At 42.5% G+C, this 17,091-nt stretch overlaps 1 protein-coding gene across 1 annotated transcript; it reads right to left on the bottom strand.

The window, feature by feature from the left end:
• Window positions 1-801: 801 nt before the first annotated feature.
• gtpbp4 (GTP binding protein 4) lies at window positions 802-16,037 on the bottom strand. Its single transcript, XM_035412880.1, has 17 exons — window positions 15,892-16,037; window positions 15,170-15,340; window positions 14,955-15,058; window positions 14,390-14,526; window positions 13,609-13,709; window positions 13,399-13,491; window positions 12,662-12,853; window positions 11,518-11,583; window positions 10,158-10,247; window positions 9,479-9,589; window positions 8,660-8,737; window positions 8,419-8,470; window positions 8,122-8,222; window positions 7,784-7,981; window positions 7,114-7,179; window positions 6,510-6,653; window positions 802-1,331 (listed from the first exon to the last, which is right to left on the bottom strand). The coding sequence occupies exons 1-17, from the start codon at window positions 15,937-15,939 to the stop codon at window positions 1,179-1,181; spliced, it is 1,905 nt and encodes a 634-aa protein (XP_035268771.1). The 5' UTR covers window positions 15,940-16,037; the 3' UTR covers window positions 802-1,178.
• Between the last annotated feature and the right edge of the window lie 1,054 nt (window positions 16,038-17,091).

The raw sequence follows: 17,091 nt of genomic DNA, 5'->3' as shown, positions 1-17,091 counted from the left end.
CTTTAGTTGATACATTGTCATGAAATTTTATTCACACCACAAAGACATCTTATGGGTTAGAGGGGTTGAATAATTTTGATTGCAACTGTATATTGCAATATAATCCTGCAGTTATATGTGGCAGTGTTTTCCGTAGTTATGTAAAGTTGTGAAATCCTGCAATATGATATTAAAGTATGCAACAAGCCAACGCTGAAATGGCCATGCAAAAACACAATTTGATGGCAATTCACTTCGTTGTTTGTGCTCAACTGTCAGCGCACAGGCTCTAGCACTCCATTAAAACATATTACTATTAGTAAATAGCCGCTATAGTGCTACAGTGACAGAATAAAATTCTCATTCGAACAGAGGCCTCCACACGGGTCATTTTAATCTTGGACACTCACGTGTTAATTATTCAATCTGATACATCAGAATCCCAATTCAAACAGGCAGTGTTCAGACAACACTTTGTATTATTAATATTTTAATATGTCACTGTTGATATTGTCACAGTCCATGATGATTTACAGGAAATCATTTCTTCAAACAGAAATGACACCCATAGATGTCCATAAATAGATGGCACAAATACTTCTCAATTCCATCTACACATTTACTGTAAAGCACACACAATAAGATCATATGGGTAATATTGACTGGATTACAAAATTATGAGTATCGAACAGCATGTGGCAGACCTGCAACAGGCCTCATAAAAGGAAATCCCAAATGTCATACTCTTCCTATAACCTCAAAATGACTCCATACTTTCACAGATAGAAACATCTACACAGTACTCATCACAGGACAGCTTACTAGCCTTGTGGAAGAATTTTATTTGGGTTCCGAAACCACACTTATACTTTGTTACAACCTGCCCACAAACACAGCCTGAAGAGTAAAGAGACTGGAGTTGCAGGGGTACACATTTCTACATGGCAGGAAAAGTCATTTCATTTGTGTACACCTTGTGAAAACAAAAAATGCATTTTCTTGCGCTGACAGCAGTCAAGTTCCCTGCTAAACACCACATTACTAGAGATACCCTTCCTGAAGAGGGAAACGGGGCAAGAGAAAAGTAATTTGCATGTTTAAAAATCTGGATTTCATGAGAGCAGAATCAGTAAAACAATTGGGCATGACAGGGTCCACCCTCCTCTGACCATAGCAAACATCACTTCCTCTCTGGGAGATTATCTGCGGTCATGGGTACCAGACTTCCTCTTGCCAGACAGCAGGTGTTTCGGCTTGAGGTCAAAAACATGCCTATCAGACTCTCCTTTCCTGCCCATTCTATTCATGCCCTTCTGAGAGTTCTTCATTATCGTCTTGACCTTCTTCAACATCTGGGGGGAGAAAGTGTTGGCAAGTCAATACAACCATTGTGAAAAATATCCCTGCTACCTCATCCACACTGGCAGTGGTCAAGGAAGCAGGCCAGCAGTCCAAATCTGGCATGAGGCTTTAAACATGGCTGGGCTGACTGCGCAAATATAGCTGCCGAGCACTGGACATTCAATCCACTTGTTAATACGCGTGACGTATTGCCATTTCCGGGCAAATTCTTTCAACTCCAATAAAATCAATGCACTACAAAATCCAGCATTCTAAAGCAGTTAAAACAGCAACATTATTCTTTCGATTTTGAATTGTTGTTACGTCCCCTCCCCTTTTCAATGTCCAATTTCGCAATAGATAGCAACGTTGAATCACAGTCCTAGTTACTTCATTTAGGGATGCCAACCATCCCGCAAAATACGGAATTGTCCCTTATTTGGACAGTAGAATAGGTGTTCCGTATTTAACTCATGGCTACGGGACGCATTTTGTTTGTAGTAACCGCTGTTTTGAAGACAATTAAATAGTTAGCTAGATAGCTAGCCGGCATAACAAACATGCTGTGAGACCATTCTGACCTAAAACCCAGAATTTTAATATTGGCTAGGTGACAAGTGACGGCGAACCCATCATAAAGCTAACTGGCATTCAAACCCGGTTTCAAAGTGTGCATCTGATTGTGTCGTCGCTTCTGCTGTACCCCGCGATTCAGATAAGCGTATCTTCACTTGATTTGTTTCTGCTGTTGCTAGTTAGAGAACATAGTTGTGTGTAATTTAGAAAATCTTTTTTAAACTTGTCTCAACTGTTGCTAGTCAGCAAACTTAGTTGTGCGTTAGCTCAGAATCTCTGTAGTTGACTCGCTGTTGTTTGTTAGTTAAAGGCGTTAGTGTAACTGTGTGTGGGGGTTGGTGTTTAATTGCCCGGTATTGCTGAGCTAATTTCGAGTAGCTTCACCTGGTGCTTATCTGCCCTAATGAAGGTAATGCAAGCACGTAATTGGCACCCGGTATTTATAGCTCCAGCGGAGGCTGCCACAGGCAGCCTCGTCGTCAGTTTATCATATTTATAAACCCCATTCCCTTGTGCGCGCTGCCTCGCCCCAAATGGTCTGTTCACCGCAGGCGCAATTTATCTAACCTGATCTACCTACCCTTATCCACACCTCAGGATTTCACTGTCACAGGTGGATTATGGAACTGCCAGTCAGCTGTCCAGAAAGCTGACTTCATTACTGCCTTTGCCAAGACAAAGTCTCTTGACTTCCTGGCTCTCACAGAAACCTGGATCACTCCCGATAACACCGCCACCCCAGCTGCACTGTCTGCGGGATACTCCTTCTCGCACACCCCCAGGGCCTCTGGCCGAGGCGGGGGTACCGGTTTGCTCATTTCCTTGTCCTGGAAGTTCTGTGTCCTCCCCAGTCCTAACCCTACTTCCTCCTCCTTTGAATTTCATGCGATTACTGTAACTCATCCCTCAAAATTTCACATTATAGTTCTGTACCGTCCTCCAGGTCCACTCGGCTCTTTCCTGGACGAGCTGGACACTCCCTGAGGATGGCACTCCTGCTATTCTACTGGGAGACTTCAACCTCCCACCAGAGACCTCCCAACTGTCCAGGGTTGCCTCAATCCTCCAGTCTTTCGCCCTATCCCTGTCCTCTTCCCCCCCTACACACAAGGCTGGTAACCAACTAGACCTTGTATTCACCAGAAGCTGCTCCATTCCCCAACTTACAGTGACTCCCCTCCATGTCTCGGACCACTTCTTTCTTTCTCCCTCTCCTATTTACTCCCCCTCAATTCACCCAATAGCTCACTCACAGTAACTTTCAGGAGAAATCTCTCTACTCTGTCACAATCCTCCCTCATCTCCACCGCTCTGTCTACACTTCCCCCTCCTGCGTCTTTCTCTAACCTGCCAGTTGATCTTGCCACCTCCACCTTCAACTCCTTCCTCTCCCAGTCCCTCGACTCACTTTGTCCTCTTGTCTCCAAACCAGCACGCTCCTAACCCCCCTGCCCATGGCTGACTGAGTCACTACGCTCCAGCAGAACATCACTGCGGGCTGCAGAGAGGAAGTGGAGGAAATCCCAATCCTCTGACGACCTGACCGCATATCATACCCTGCTGGCGACTTTCACATCTGCCCTCACGTCAGCGAAAGCCTCATTTTTCCAATCTAAGATCAGTGCATGTGTCTCTAATCCACGCAAACTATTCTCCACCTTCTCTTCCCTCCTCATTCCTCCTCCACCCCCACCTCCCTCTTCCCACTCCGCAGATGACTTTCTGGCCGCCTTTGAAGGAAAGGTGGCTACAATCCGGAACTCCTTCGCCCATCCAGTGAGCCCCCCAACCCCCCGGGACAAACCGACAGCCACACTGACCTCCTTTGAGATGCTGGAGGACTCCGATGTATTACAACTCATTACCTCTCATCGTGCAACCACCTGTCCACTTGACCCCATCCCATCTAAAGTTCTCCAATCCATTTCCAGCGAGCTCCTTCCCTACCTGTCTTCCATTGTTAATTCCTCTCTCTCCTCTGGTCATGTTCCCTCTGATTTTAAGATGGCTCGTGTTACCCCACTTCTCAAAAAATCCACCTCAGACCCCTCCAATGTAACGAATTATCGACTCGTATCGCTTCTACCCTTTCTGTCCAAAACCCTTGAAGGAGCAGTTCTTAAACAACTAACCTCTTTTCTCCATCAGAACAACCTGCTAGACCCTCACCAGTCTGGCTTCCGATCCGAGCACTCAACAGAGGCTGCGCTCCTAGCTGTGACGGAGGCACTTGCCACTGCAAGAGCCTCACGCCTCTCCTCTGTCCTGATCCTTCTTGACCTGTCTGCAGCTTTCGACACGGTCAACCATAAAATACTCCTCCACCTTGGCTGGGATGGGAATCGCCGGGACTGCCCTGTCTTGGTTCGCTTCCTATCTTGCAGATAGGACCTACCAGGTCACCTGGAAGGGGTCTGCCTCTGCTTCTCATCCACTTGTTACGGGAGTGCCGCAGGGATCTGTACTGGGTCCTCTGCTGTTCTCCTTATACACCAGATCTCTTGGTTCAGTTATTCATTCACATGGCTTCTCCTATCATTGTTATGCAGATGACACAACTCTTCTTTTCTTTCCCCCCCTCGGCCACACAGGTCAATGATAAGATCTCTTCCTGCCTGGCTGACATCTCCACCTGGATGGCCAGCCACCATCTGAAGCTCAACCTCAACAAAACTGAGCTGCTCTTCTTCCCGTGCAAGACCTCCTTACTTCGTGAGCTCTCAATCACGGTTGATGGCACCCCACTGACTGCCTCTCACTCTGCCAAGAGCTTGGGGGTGGTCCTGGATGACCAACTGGACCTCAAGGAGCACATCAAGGCAACATCACGGGCCTGCAGATTCCTTCTGTTCAGAAGGATTCAACCACACCTGACGACGCACTCCACCCAGCTGCTCGTCCAGGCTACAGTGACCTCTCGCCTTGATTACTGCAACTCTCTCCTTGCAAGCCTGCCAGCTTGTGCCATACAGCCACTACAGATGATTCAGAATGCCGCTGCCCGACTGATCTACAACCTCCCCAAATTCTCCCACGTCACTCCTCTGCTGCGATCACTCCACTGGCTACCGGTCGCCGCCAGGATCCGGTTCAAAGCCCTGACCCTTGCTTGCTCGACCACTCCGCTCTGTGCAGCAGGGCGCCTTGTAAGCCCTCCCACCCGCCCAAAGGGATCACAGAGCTTCTCCACCCTAGCCCCCCAGTGGTGGAACGAACTCCCCGTCCCTCTCCGAACCTCCCCCTCACTACCCATCTTCCGCCGTGGCCTGAAGACTCATCTCTTCAGACTATACCTAGACTAACCACCACCACGCTGTATATTTCACTCTTTAAACCCCCCCCCCTTTCATGTCACTTGTTACATGTTGCCCCATCCCAGCACTTTTTCGTAATTTGTATTTGTCCTAATACTGTAGCTTATTCTTCTGCCTAGTTTGTTTTGTAGAGGTTAGGTCAGTATAGTGTTCACTGTGTGAACTGTGTTCTTGGCTAGAACTAGCTGTACAAAATAAGTATTGTACCTTACTGAACCTGTGTTTAGCAGCTGTCTATGACCATGAAATGCACTTTTTGTACGTCGCTTTGGATAAAAGCGTCTGCCAAATGAATGTAATGTAATGTGTCTTGGAAAAACGCTATGTCTACACTGCTAGACCGCTACATTTTAAAAAGCAAGACAGAGCTAGAGAGATTAATTTGATTGAGTTATGGTTTCATGTAGTTTTCTTAAATAATGCAATGGCAAAAATGACCAAAATTGGTGCTAACTGTATGGTATAAAACAAGAAGGAACTATTTTTTCTTGATAGAATCATTGGTTTCATAGAATTAACGACCAGAGGTTTTTGCTTAACAGCGGTGCAAATAGTAGAACTACCATTATTTTCCAATAACGGGACAGCCCGTTGTGGTTTATTCCTTACATATAATACAGTGGTAAGAATATATGGTAGCAGGGTACAGTAATGATAAACTAATGTACACAGGTTGTGCACTAATGTAAATGCATAATAAAAACTGATAAGGACAGGTAAGAACAGAATGTAAACAGCTAGCTAACGTTAGCACCCAATTGAAAAGTTTTTTTGGACTCAGATCTGTTCAAACAACAAGGGACACAGCACTGCGGCATGTTGAAAAGACGAGAACCTCAGCCAACGCAGTAGGTTTGGACCCGGAAACAGTATTATCGGAAGGTCGAAACGTCACGGCTTAACAAGCGGATAACACATCACTTTGAATTCATAGTAGATGCACTTCCTCTGATGTGGTATGACATTTCATGAAGGGGGTTAAGTGCAGTGAGTCCTGACCCTGAAAACCTCTCCTTGGGTGCATCCAGTCAGATCCAGGTATTTAATGCATTGCACTTCAAGCACACATAATGCAACTAATCAAGCCCTTAGAACAAACACCTGGAACCAGCTGGATGCACCCAAGGAGTGGTTTGGGAACCACTGGTATAGAGTGAAACGCCCTGTACAAGGGTGCATCAGCAGCACCGACAGCCTTCAGGTAATGAGTTCACGCAACGGTTCCTCAACCACTCCATACTGCAGCACCCATATGCACAAGTACAAACGTGCATGCTCACACATAGGTCATACATGTACCTTTGCGTCGCGGACTCCAGACACATCCCTTGGAGGGCGAGAGGCGCTCTGGCTGCGGGTTCGTGATGTGGGAGCCTGGGACGCCTCCCGTTTGCGTTTCTTGGCAACACTCCTGGATCTGCGGGCCTGTGCTACATAGTGACTCTGAAAGGGAGGGGAGAGCAGAGATCCAAAAGTAAGCTCAGCCCCACATTTATCTACCCCACCAATTACGGGTCTTTTCAAGGCACTTTCAAGGTCCTATTCCCCAAATTCAAGAACCTGTACAACCTGTGTGAGAGATTATATGAGTATTGTGGTGTGCTAATAAAACAATATAAATGCAGATATCATTGAAAATGAACTATGACTCAGGATCACGTCTTTCAACCTCAATCCAAATCCTAACTGCTTTGAGCAGAATGTGGATACTGATCTGAGAACAGAAATGGAAGCTTTCCGAGAAATAAAAATGACATTACAATACCTTGGTCAAAATTATGTTGATTCCAAGAATTTTAGTCCTTGATTTTATTGGTTTAAATTTGAGGATTTGATTGTAAGAAACCATGCAAACAACTGTTAACACCACCACACCAATCTCCTAATCCATCAAACTACTCACATTGTCCTTGTTGTTCATATCAAGGCCAAGATCACCCATCTCCTTCTCTAGGGTCTTCCTCTCCACCTGCAACATCAGAAAATAGACCATTAATTATAATGTACCTTACTAGTTCATCTACCCAACATTAATATCATTATTTATCATCAAATCATTATTACAGATTATTCATTCATTTTAAAAGGGCCATCTTATATGAATTATTTACAACTTAAATATATTAACCATGCATTTAAATTTGACTATGAATTTAAACAGACTACTTTAACCTTGAATTATCACAATCAATAATAATTTTAAAATACCATTTATACTGCTATATGCACACACAACCAAAAATATTAACAGACATTTAAATAAAAAAAAAAAAAACTGAAGACACCAGAACTTTCAAAACCATGACTTATAAATGATAATAATATTTCAATTAGTTGTTGGTTTACTATACACTTACAATATGTTAATTCGAAAACCACTCTTAAAATTATTCGTAATAGGAAGCCATGTGTTTGTCAAGGCTTATTTAACCGATTCCATCATCCCGCTAAAATAAGGTGGGAACCAGATCTCTCTGACATCACAATGATCAGCAATATTAGGAATGGCCGAATAGCAGAAGTAAAAACGCGGAGGGGCGTAAAGTCACTGAGTGTGGACTCATTGGCTGTACCTTTTTGGCTGTTCTGGGCATCCTGGGGGCCTGTATGTCCTTCTCTCTGGACGCCAAGACTTTCAGCTGCTTCTTCTCACGGATCTGCTTGGCCAACTGCCGGATCTCTTGCATCTCCTCATCCTCACTCTCCTCATCAGAGTCGTACTCCCCCGCCCTCTCCTTCAGCTCCTCCTCTTTCTCCAGCTCCTCGAGTCTCTGTGGCAGCCACGTGGCATTAGGAAAGGAGCACCAAAATCACAATTGGGTAACGTCCTTCTGTAATCAACCCCCATCGGCTCAACCAGACGTGCCCAGCCTTGAGGCAACGCTATGAGAGAGAGTGAGCCTGCACTGACCTTCATTATTTCAGGGTCAACGTAATCTGCAACATTGTGGCCTTGCCATATTTCAGGGATCTTGTCATTCTTTTCCTCCACATTCATCAGGTCCCAGTATTCTGGAAGATTTCAACAGCATGCAACATCAGCAAAAATATATAATGACAACGCTGCTCACCTGAATTACACACTGCAAAGAGAGCAGTATGGTATTGCATTTTGCACTGGGAGAAAACTTGCAGACATATTTTTTTGCTTGCATCAAATGGACCCAAAGACGTATTACTCTGAGTTAAATAAAAGTCCAGTACTTACTTCGGAGGTCCAGAATGTAATCATCTCCCAGCTCCATCTCCAAGTCTTTCTCCTGAAAAAGAAGAATGGGTAAGGAATTTGATCAAACCCAATGGCCAACATGTGTAAAATGACAGAATACTCTCAACCTATCTCCACATTGCTGATAAAAACCTGAATTAAACAGAAGCTCATAACAATGAGGATGTACATCAGTACCATCACAGTTTCGGAGGAGTACGCTACACTTTGACGTTCATACCAGTTTACGTTTCGGAGTGTCGACATCCATTGCCTTCCTACGAGCCATGGCACCTTCTGGAATGAAAGGAGGTCGTTCCTGTTGGAAAGTGCAAGAAAAACTGAAGTGAAATGACATTGACAGTACGAGCTGAATAAAGACCAGAACATGCAAGGCCTCACCCGAGTAGTGAAGCAACAACCTCTGTTACAAGTCCAATTCCCTAAGTAGAATACTAAAGTGCCACCCGATCTTTATGCCACAGCTGTAGAATTACATATGGACCAGGCTCAATAAGAAGGGAGGGAGAACAAGTCATGAGTAAATTGTCTTTTAAGTGGCTTTCAGCCAAATCATTTCCACGTCAGTGTCTGTCTGTACTTTATTCAGAGATGCAAAATTATGTTCATTATTGCAACTATATAGCAATAATGCATAACACTTCCACAATCCAGTACAGATCTCACAACAGACAGGTTCACATTTTGCCAACAGCTGATGCTCACTCACAGCATTAACCAAACTGGACTGGCTCAAACGGCAATACATTAGGATTGTAATTCCCATCCTTGGTCAGAACTGCAGAAAGAAATGGATTAAAGAACTGCTCTCAAAAAAGGATTAATGAGCTGCAGTTGCATGGAGCCTGGTGACTGCACGCTACAAAAGAAAATTCGGTCAAAAAAAGGTCAATTATCAACTCATCCACCATCAGTTAAGTGAATAAGTGAAGAAAATGGAAGTTTGTCAGGGTCAATGAATTGCGCAGCACTACTCTAGGACACAAAAGGGCCTACATCCAACACATACACTGAAAGCACAGGCCTGTTACACACTGACCTTCTCATCCCTCTTGGCAGGCACAGCCAGGTGCAGCCTGTTGAGAACATCATTCACCTTCTTTCCTCTCATTTTTGTCTCGACACGATGAGTGAGCAGCCTATCACATGCCTAGAATTAAAGAGAGAAGTTTCAGGAAAGGACTTGGTTGTTAGAGCATCTGCTTGGTGTGTGTGTGGAGCCAGGAGGTTAATAGAAGTGCTGTCAGATTCATGATCATCTAATAAACGCATCATTTAATCATTATATATACTTTTTATGTATTATTAATATTATCACATCAATTCAGGACTTATTTCAGAGAAAATACAAATGCATGCAAGTAAGATACTGGGTTCTAATACAGAGATTAGGCCAGCGACTTGTAGAAAAATTAAATGTTTTTTTAAAAGATGGTGGGTCATTGCTGCATCGTAAATTTAATAAGCCTGTTTTATTGTTCATAAGAGAATTCAAGAAGCGCCTATTTCTGTTTTTCCCTTTGCATTAGAAGAGGTGCTGTGTAATTTAGGGGAGGCATACTGTCTCTCCTATAAACCGCTGGGTGAAACCTTGGCTTACATCAGTCAATGATTAACAAGTGACACCACTTGCACAGGTTGATTCCAAAATGGAGTAATTCCTATTCAGAAGATAATGGATTAATATGCTTAAATCTGTTCGTATATGAATTTCTCACCTCTGTTTTGACCTGCATCACCCCCTCTTCTGTCAATGTGCTGGTCTCTATCACAGTAATGCCCTCGGCAGCAATGTCAGCAAAGATTTTCTGTGGCAAAACAAAAATATGAACATAAAGAAACTAAGAAGAAAACTTCAGACCACAAAACAAATTCTTCATGGTAACATAGGGAGTACAAGCGATCTTTTGGCTTTTTTCCCATTAAAATGTTTTTTTTATTTTTTATTCATACCTGATGCCCTAGTAAACAACCAAACATCAGAGGCCTTGTGAAATCCTTCCAGGGACAAAACATCACTGACATCTACTGGGTGTCGATTAGACAGCCAACCAGCAGCAAGGTCTTGCAGCATCCAATCACATGATCACACAGAAGCTGTACGATTTTGCCGCCAATTGGCTGCCGTCTTTTCAGCATCTAATAGATGCCAGTGATGATGTTTTTCCCAGAAGCATTTCACATGGCCTCTGATGTTTAGTTGTTTACATAGAGTGTACATAGGAACTGAAGAGGGAAGGATGGGCAGGTTCTGGAGCCTAGGAAGTAATGTACTACCTAGGAGTCCAAATGTACTTGCTGCCCAATGAATTCAATGTAGAAAATCAAAATAATTTAACCAAAGTAAACCTGATCAGTCAAGTTTTTGTGATCATAAATTTCCTTATTTGTAACAGTTTGTGAAATGATGGTTATTTTGGTCCAGAATAATATAACATATTACATATATTTCACAATCTGCTTTTCATATGAAACATCACGATCGTTAATCGAGTTTCAAAGTACCATCGGAGCAATTTTATTTTGCCGTCAAGTCTGATATTCACCATTCTCTGTACTGGGAGTGTTTTGCACTCAACGTGCGCAGTACAGGCTTACTTCTGGAACTTCACAAGCATAAGTTAGCAGAAGGCGTGCTTTCCCGTCTAGTTAAATATGCACGTATATGGTTGTTTACAACTGCATCAGGTACGATTAAAGAAAACAAAAATCACCTTTATGCCCCACAGTGGAGTAATTATATTTTTATTATTATTTTTATGTCCTTGATATTTATTTTCACTTCAGGCCATAAAAATGATGTCATCGTGAACAATTTGATCCTCGTTGCCAGCACCCCTAGCTGGCTACTTTTGTCACTTACATGGCTACGCAAAAATTTAAGGAACCCCCTGTAAAAGGTCAAGATTAGATCCGAAGAAATCTTACTCAAAATAAACTTAAGCGCATCGAGTATAAATAAGCCGATATACAATATAATATGGCTGAGCACAACAAAGTCTTAGCACTGCAAAATGGCAGTAAGGCTGAAAGACCTGATGAAGTGACTGACCACAGTGCTGCAGCCAACGCACTCACCTGGTTCTCTTCCGAGAGCTCGCTTATCTTCTTCACATCACACTTGTTGGCCACTACGATCAAAGGCTAAAGGGGGAAAACAATAGACACATAAGCATTAGGTTTAATTCAAACAAAACGTGTAAGCAGGTAGGCAATTCAAATCCCTTTTCCCTCCCAGTCTGCCTGTATTCTAAAGAAACTCTATTTGCACAAGAGGCATTGAAGAAACACAATGAGTAAAGTATTAAATATGTCCGTTCTGTATTTTTGGAGAAATATGCGTTTTAAATTTATCGTCCTATTTTCAACCGGGAAAAATACAGTAACCACTCCCCTTTCCACGCCCCGTAAACCCATGGATAACTCGAGACCCATAGTTTGCGCTGCTGGCTTACAGGCAAGACAATGCAAATATTTGACTAACGTTAGGTTCACTTAAATTAGAGTGCCTTTTAAGGACTATTAGATTATTTCTGGTTATATTCATTTAGCTAGCTAGCTAACGTTAGCTAGCTAGGTAGTTTGCTATCATAAGGCAATGTTATCGATAATGTTAGCTAGCTAGTTTGCTTTGATGAGGATGTTATAGTTGTGCTTATCTTAACTTGGCTAGCTAGATAGCAAAAATTATAATTGGATATAAGTCAACGTCCTTACCTTAGCTATCTATCGATACTTGATATACTACTAAGCTAAGTAGCTTGTGAAATTTCAGTCTCCCAAAAAGAGCGCGTATCATGGGGGTAGCTAAGGTAACGGGGCACGGTCTGTCAATCATAGCTAACTGACAGTTCTCATTACCACGCCCAGACGGTTCGGGTGAACTTTTATAGTGGGAAATTTAGGCTTAGAAAAATACGTTTTAAAGTACATTGAAATGATTGAATAATAAAAAACTTATGCACATTTGTTTTGTTGTTGCCTAAAGACAACTGGGAAGTGTCACGTTCAACCACCATGTTACTCCTTTAAAATGGTTTCTTCCACATGCCTCATCAATTCCTCTTTCAAATGGTGAACACTTCACTGAACCCCTGCCCCCAGAAATACTTTTCATACTAAATGGTTCTTAAGATTACTCATCCTTTTCGTTTCACAGCCAGGAGTGCATAAGCACACCATGTTGGTAGCCCCTGTGGTCAGGCACAGGTAGCCAGCTCACCTTGTTGGCGAAGAGGGGCTTGATGTTGTTGAAGAGCTCCAGCTGCTGATCCAGAGTCTGACCGCACTGCTCGGACACGTCCATGACATAGAGCACAGCCGAGCGCAGGTGGGCCAGGGCGGTGATGGCTTGCATCTCGATGGTGTTCCTCTCTTCCAGCGGGTGGTCCAGGATCCCAGGGGTGTCAACCACCTGGAGGAGGGGTGTACCAACAAAGTTTTACACACAATAACATCTACTCCCAACACAGTGCCCCACCTCTCACCTTACAACCTCACCTACAGTTTAGCATACCTTCCCAAATTATATAAGACAATAGGTTTGAAAAGTAAAAAAAAGAAACAAATACACAGAAATAATTAAATAAATGGTAATAGGTGGCAGAGTGGAGCAGTGGTTAAATACTGGGCATGTGTCCAATAGCTCGCAGGTTCTCAGGTAGGAAACCGTCACCATGCCCTAGACCATGGTGCCTGAAACTCACCATCCCTTCCATAAAATAGTCCAGCTGGGTAAATAAATATAAAAGGCAAGCCAAGTCAACTGTCCTCAGAAATGTCACAAATACTAATAACAAAGAGATTCTTGAAGCATTGAGCCATCTTTCGATTAGAAAACATGAAAACCAGAAAAGCGGTGGGTGACATTGAAAGCCAGTCTTTATGGAGATTTTCACATAAACCAGCCAATTGCTGAGGGGAGAAGGAGACGAGAATAGGTTTTAGACATGAGCTCACCTGCCAGCGTAGGTACTTGTAGTCCATGTGGCCCACAAACAGGGACTTGGTGGTGAAAGCATATGGCTGTATCTCCACATCTGCTCTGGTTACCTTGAAAACACATAAGCCAGGTGATAATACAAGACATTTAAACCACTTCAATTAAAAATAAACATAGTAAATTCTAAAACAGGATCAATGTGAACATAAGCTGTAGGTGCCCAATACCTTGTTGATGAAGCTCGACTTCCCAACATTGGGGTATCCACACAAAAGCAGGGTTCTCGTGTTGGGATCAATGGTTGGCAAACGGGACAGATGCTGCCGCACTGAAGGACAAAAGGAAAATATTAGTCAAGCTTTTTGACATATTAATACATGTAATGACAAACCTTAAACAAATCTACTTTGAGACTGAAATTTAGTCTTACTTTCTAGTCTTGTTTTGCATGTGAATTTTTTTTCGTTTATCAGAGACAGTGACCAGGTAAGGAATGCCATACATCTGGACCAACCATTTTTCCAACCAACTATTAGAACACAAAGCCTGTATTGTATCGAAGCAACTTTTTTGCCAGACACTTGTCATGAGTGGCAGTATAGTGTAATGGGTAAGGAACTCGTCTTGTAACCTAAAGGTCACAGGTTCGATTCCTGGGTAGGGCACTGCTGTTGCTTCAATATATATCCAGCTGCATGAATGGATGCAATGTAAATGCTATGTAAAAAATTGTGTAAATCGCTCTGGATTAGAGCATCTGCTAAATGTAATTTAATGCAATGACAGCTAACAAAGCTTACATTTTTGGTGGCTGACCAAGTTGAATAATCACTGAAGGAATTCTGGTTAAATACCATACTTGAATACATGGCAAACCCCCTCTCAAAAAAACAAAAAAATGCTGAAATTGAAGGCACCACTTCTTAGTTACATGTCACAATGCAATGCTGCTTCAGGCACACACGATTCTCTCACTGTGCCACAGCATCAGAGCGATGGCCGGCTCACCTTGCTCCAGGTACTCCAGGCTCTGCTTCTGCCTCTTCAGGATGGTACACATCCTGCCCAGAGCTGCCCGCTTCAGCTGCTTACAGCGGTACAGGGAGTCCCCATACTTCATCAGCCTCACATAGTCCTTGGCAACACTGCCATGAAAAAACACAACAGGTGTCTGCATCAGCCATCACATTTAACAAAAAAAAAAAAAACACAAACAGAAGCAATGTTTAAGCAGTCACAAACAAAATAAAAGCTATGGGCTAAGTCATTTATTTACTTTTTTTCAATGTGCAAATGCACCTTCCCATGTAACACTATAAGTTTTGTTCATGTTTTTAAGCGCTGAGATAACTTATAATGTGCATTACAAATATACCAAGTAGTCATTACTCCTGAGTGAAATTAGGAAAAAAACAGTCTAAGACAAGGGTAAAGCAGTGGTGACCGACTTGTACCTATAGCCTAGCTCCAATCCCTGCTGCTTGAACATTACAACACATATCCCAGCCACTCCTTATTTGCAAGCTCACTTCATTCCCCACTCTCCACAAACAACAGACTTCAATTTTCTTACTTGTCAATCAGATTCTTTGCTATGTTTATCTGTCCCAGGGCCAGCTTGTAGTGGTCTTTGTCATACAAAACGTTCATCAAGTCTGCATAAAATGGGTGAATGTCCTGAGAAAATATAAAAGCAACATTTTCAGCAAATTTAAAACTAAATCATCAACATAGGTACACTGTATTTAAATGTTTTCTAAATTAATAATTATATTCGAATGTACTTACGTCCAGCTTTGGGAAGTCCGTCAGTATCTGAGTAAGCCTGTCATGATAGTTCTGCTGGGTAAATTTCACTTTTCTCATGTAGAAATGCCTGATGCGATGGATCTGATAGTGCTTATGTATAACTGTGGGAGTTTTCCTTTGAGTTTTCGATAATGTGATGTCTATGAAGTCCTACGAAGAGGGTGGAGGAAAATACAAATTAATATATTAAAAGCCAAGTAATATAGCACCCACGAAAATACGTGGAAGCCAAAATTTAAGACGAAAAGAAATGAGTAAAATCTTAACGTTGCACAAATTGACAGAGACAATCTTAATGATATAAGTTACCGATCGTTAACTAACAAGCGCACGCCAGTAAATGCCTGCTGATTTTGGCTCAACTAACTTGTTAAATATGAAAAATGTCCACTGACAGGCTAACGCACGTTTTGTTTCGCCTCAGTTGCGGCCACGCGATAACAGTATTCCTTCACATAATACAATCGAAATATCGTATGATAAACAATGCTAACAGACATGCTTACGTGTAAATTTTGGTGGCTAGCTATCAAACCCAAGTAGCAAGCTAGCCATCGGCTCCACGAGTTCAAAACACGTGTCTGATACAGTAAGTGCCTGCCATTCTAACGACGTATGTTTTCGTACTCTACAAAGTTCAGACTTTGACAAATCCATAAACAGCCTAACAGTAAGACAAAATAAAAGTATTGCGTTTATACCTTTGCGGTGGGAACCACCATAATCTTCTTGAAATTATAAAGGGCCATCGTGATTCCGTACAACGGTCCTCCTCGGTTGGACGTAACCTGAGAAAAGGAAAGAAAGGTTTTAACAATTCTACTTCCGGTTATTTGATAAGTAGCTTTCAAAATAAAAGTTCAAACTTCCGCTCCCTTATTTATACCATGCTATGGCGTAATTTCCGGGAGGATAGAGGGTTAAACCCCCAGCATAACAAAACAGTAATATAGTAGCCTGATATCAGACAGAATTGTCAACTCGTTACACTCTATTTCTGCAGTGGGCGCCTGCGCGGATTCAAAGGTCTGGACCCAGGCAAGTAATATAGCATATTGATGAGAAATGTTTCAAATAATCAAGATATGCCTGTTTAAGTAAAACCATGGCTGTCGGCCAATCAGAATTGAGGATTTATCCGCGCTATGGTATAAATACATATGCCATCCAAAATTTCTCACACCCTTAATAAAGATTTAAAAAAATAACAGGTAGCATAACAAGTATCTTATAAACTTATTTCAGAAATAAGTGTCATAAATATTCACACCCCTATTCACACCTGTGTACATTGTACACAGTCCCTTCGCAAGGATAACTTTAGTGAATCATTTTCTACAGTGTTTAATGTGATTGGTGAATATACTACAGGATCTTCGATTATTCCTGCATACAGAATCTTTCAAAACTTTCAAGTCTTTTCAGTTTTTCAAGAGCTTTCAGTCTGCACTTGTGGACTTCCCCCTTCAGTTCAATCAGAATTACGCCCAGAGACTGGGATTGGTCAGTACACCAATCAGTTGTTTTATTCGGGGGCCCAGCACCAAGGGTGGGTAGGACCATAGACATACATACATAGACGCCGCATTGGCCTGGATCGTACTCAACGTCGCCGCCATATTGGTCCAGGCAAGACTGGCGTGAAAACAAATACAAGTAAACGGGGGAGCTGCGGTTTTTCTGGATAAAAAGCACTATAACGTTTACATTTCTCAGCCGATTTCAAAGAGTCTTTTTTATATTCAAGGGTTTATGATGTACGTGGAGTACAAAAGTTTTATCTCCAGTTACTTAGAATCTCGATAGTTAGGCTATAATCGCTGCTGGACGCTCAATAGAGTAGTGTGTATCAACGTTAGGTTTACATGAACTGAATTACTTACTTGTTGGAAAATAATTCA

Source organism: Anguilla anguilla, chromosome 4 (assembly GCF_013347855.1).
Source record: "Anguilla anguilla isolate fAngAng1 chromosome 4, fAngAng1.pri, whole genome shotgun sequence".
Taxonomy (NCBI): domain Eukaryota; kingdom Metazoa; phylum Chordata; class Actinopteri; order Anguilliformes; family Anguillidae; genus Anguilla; species Anguilla anguilla.
Note: the sequence above shows the minus strand (reverse complement) of the source record. Positions and strands in the feature narration are given on the sequence as shown.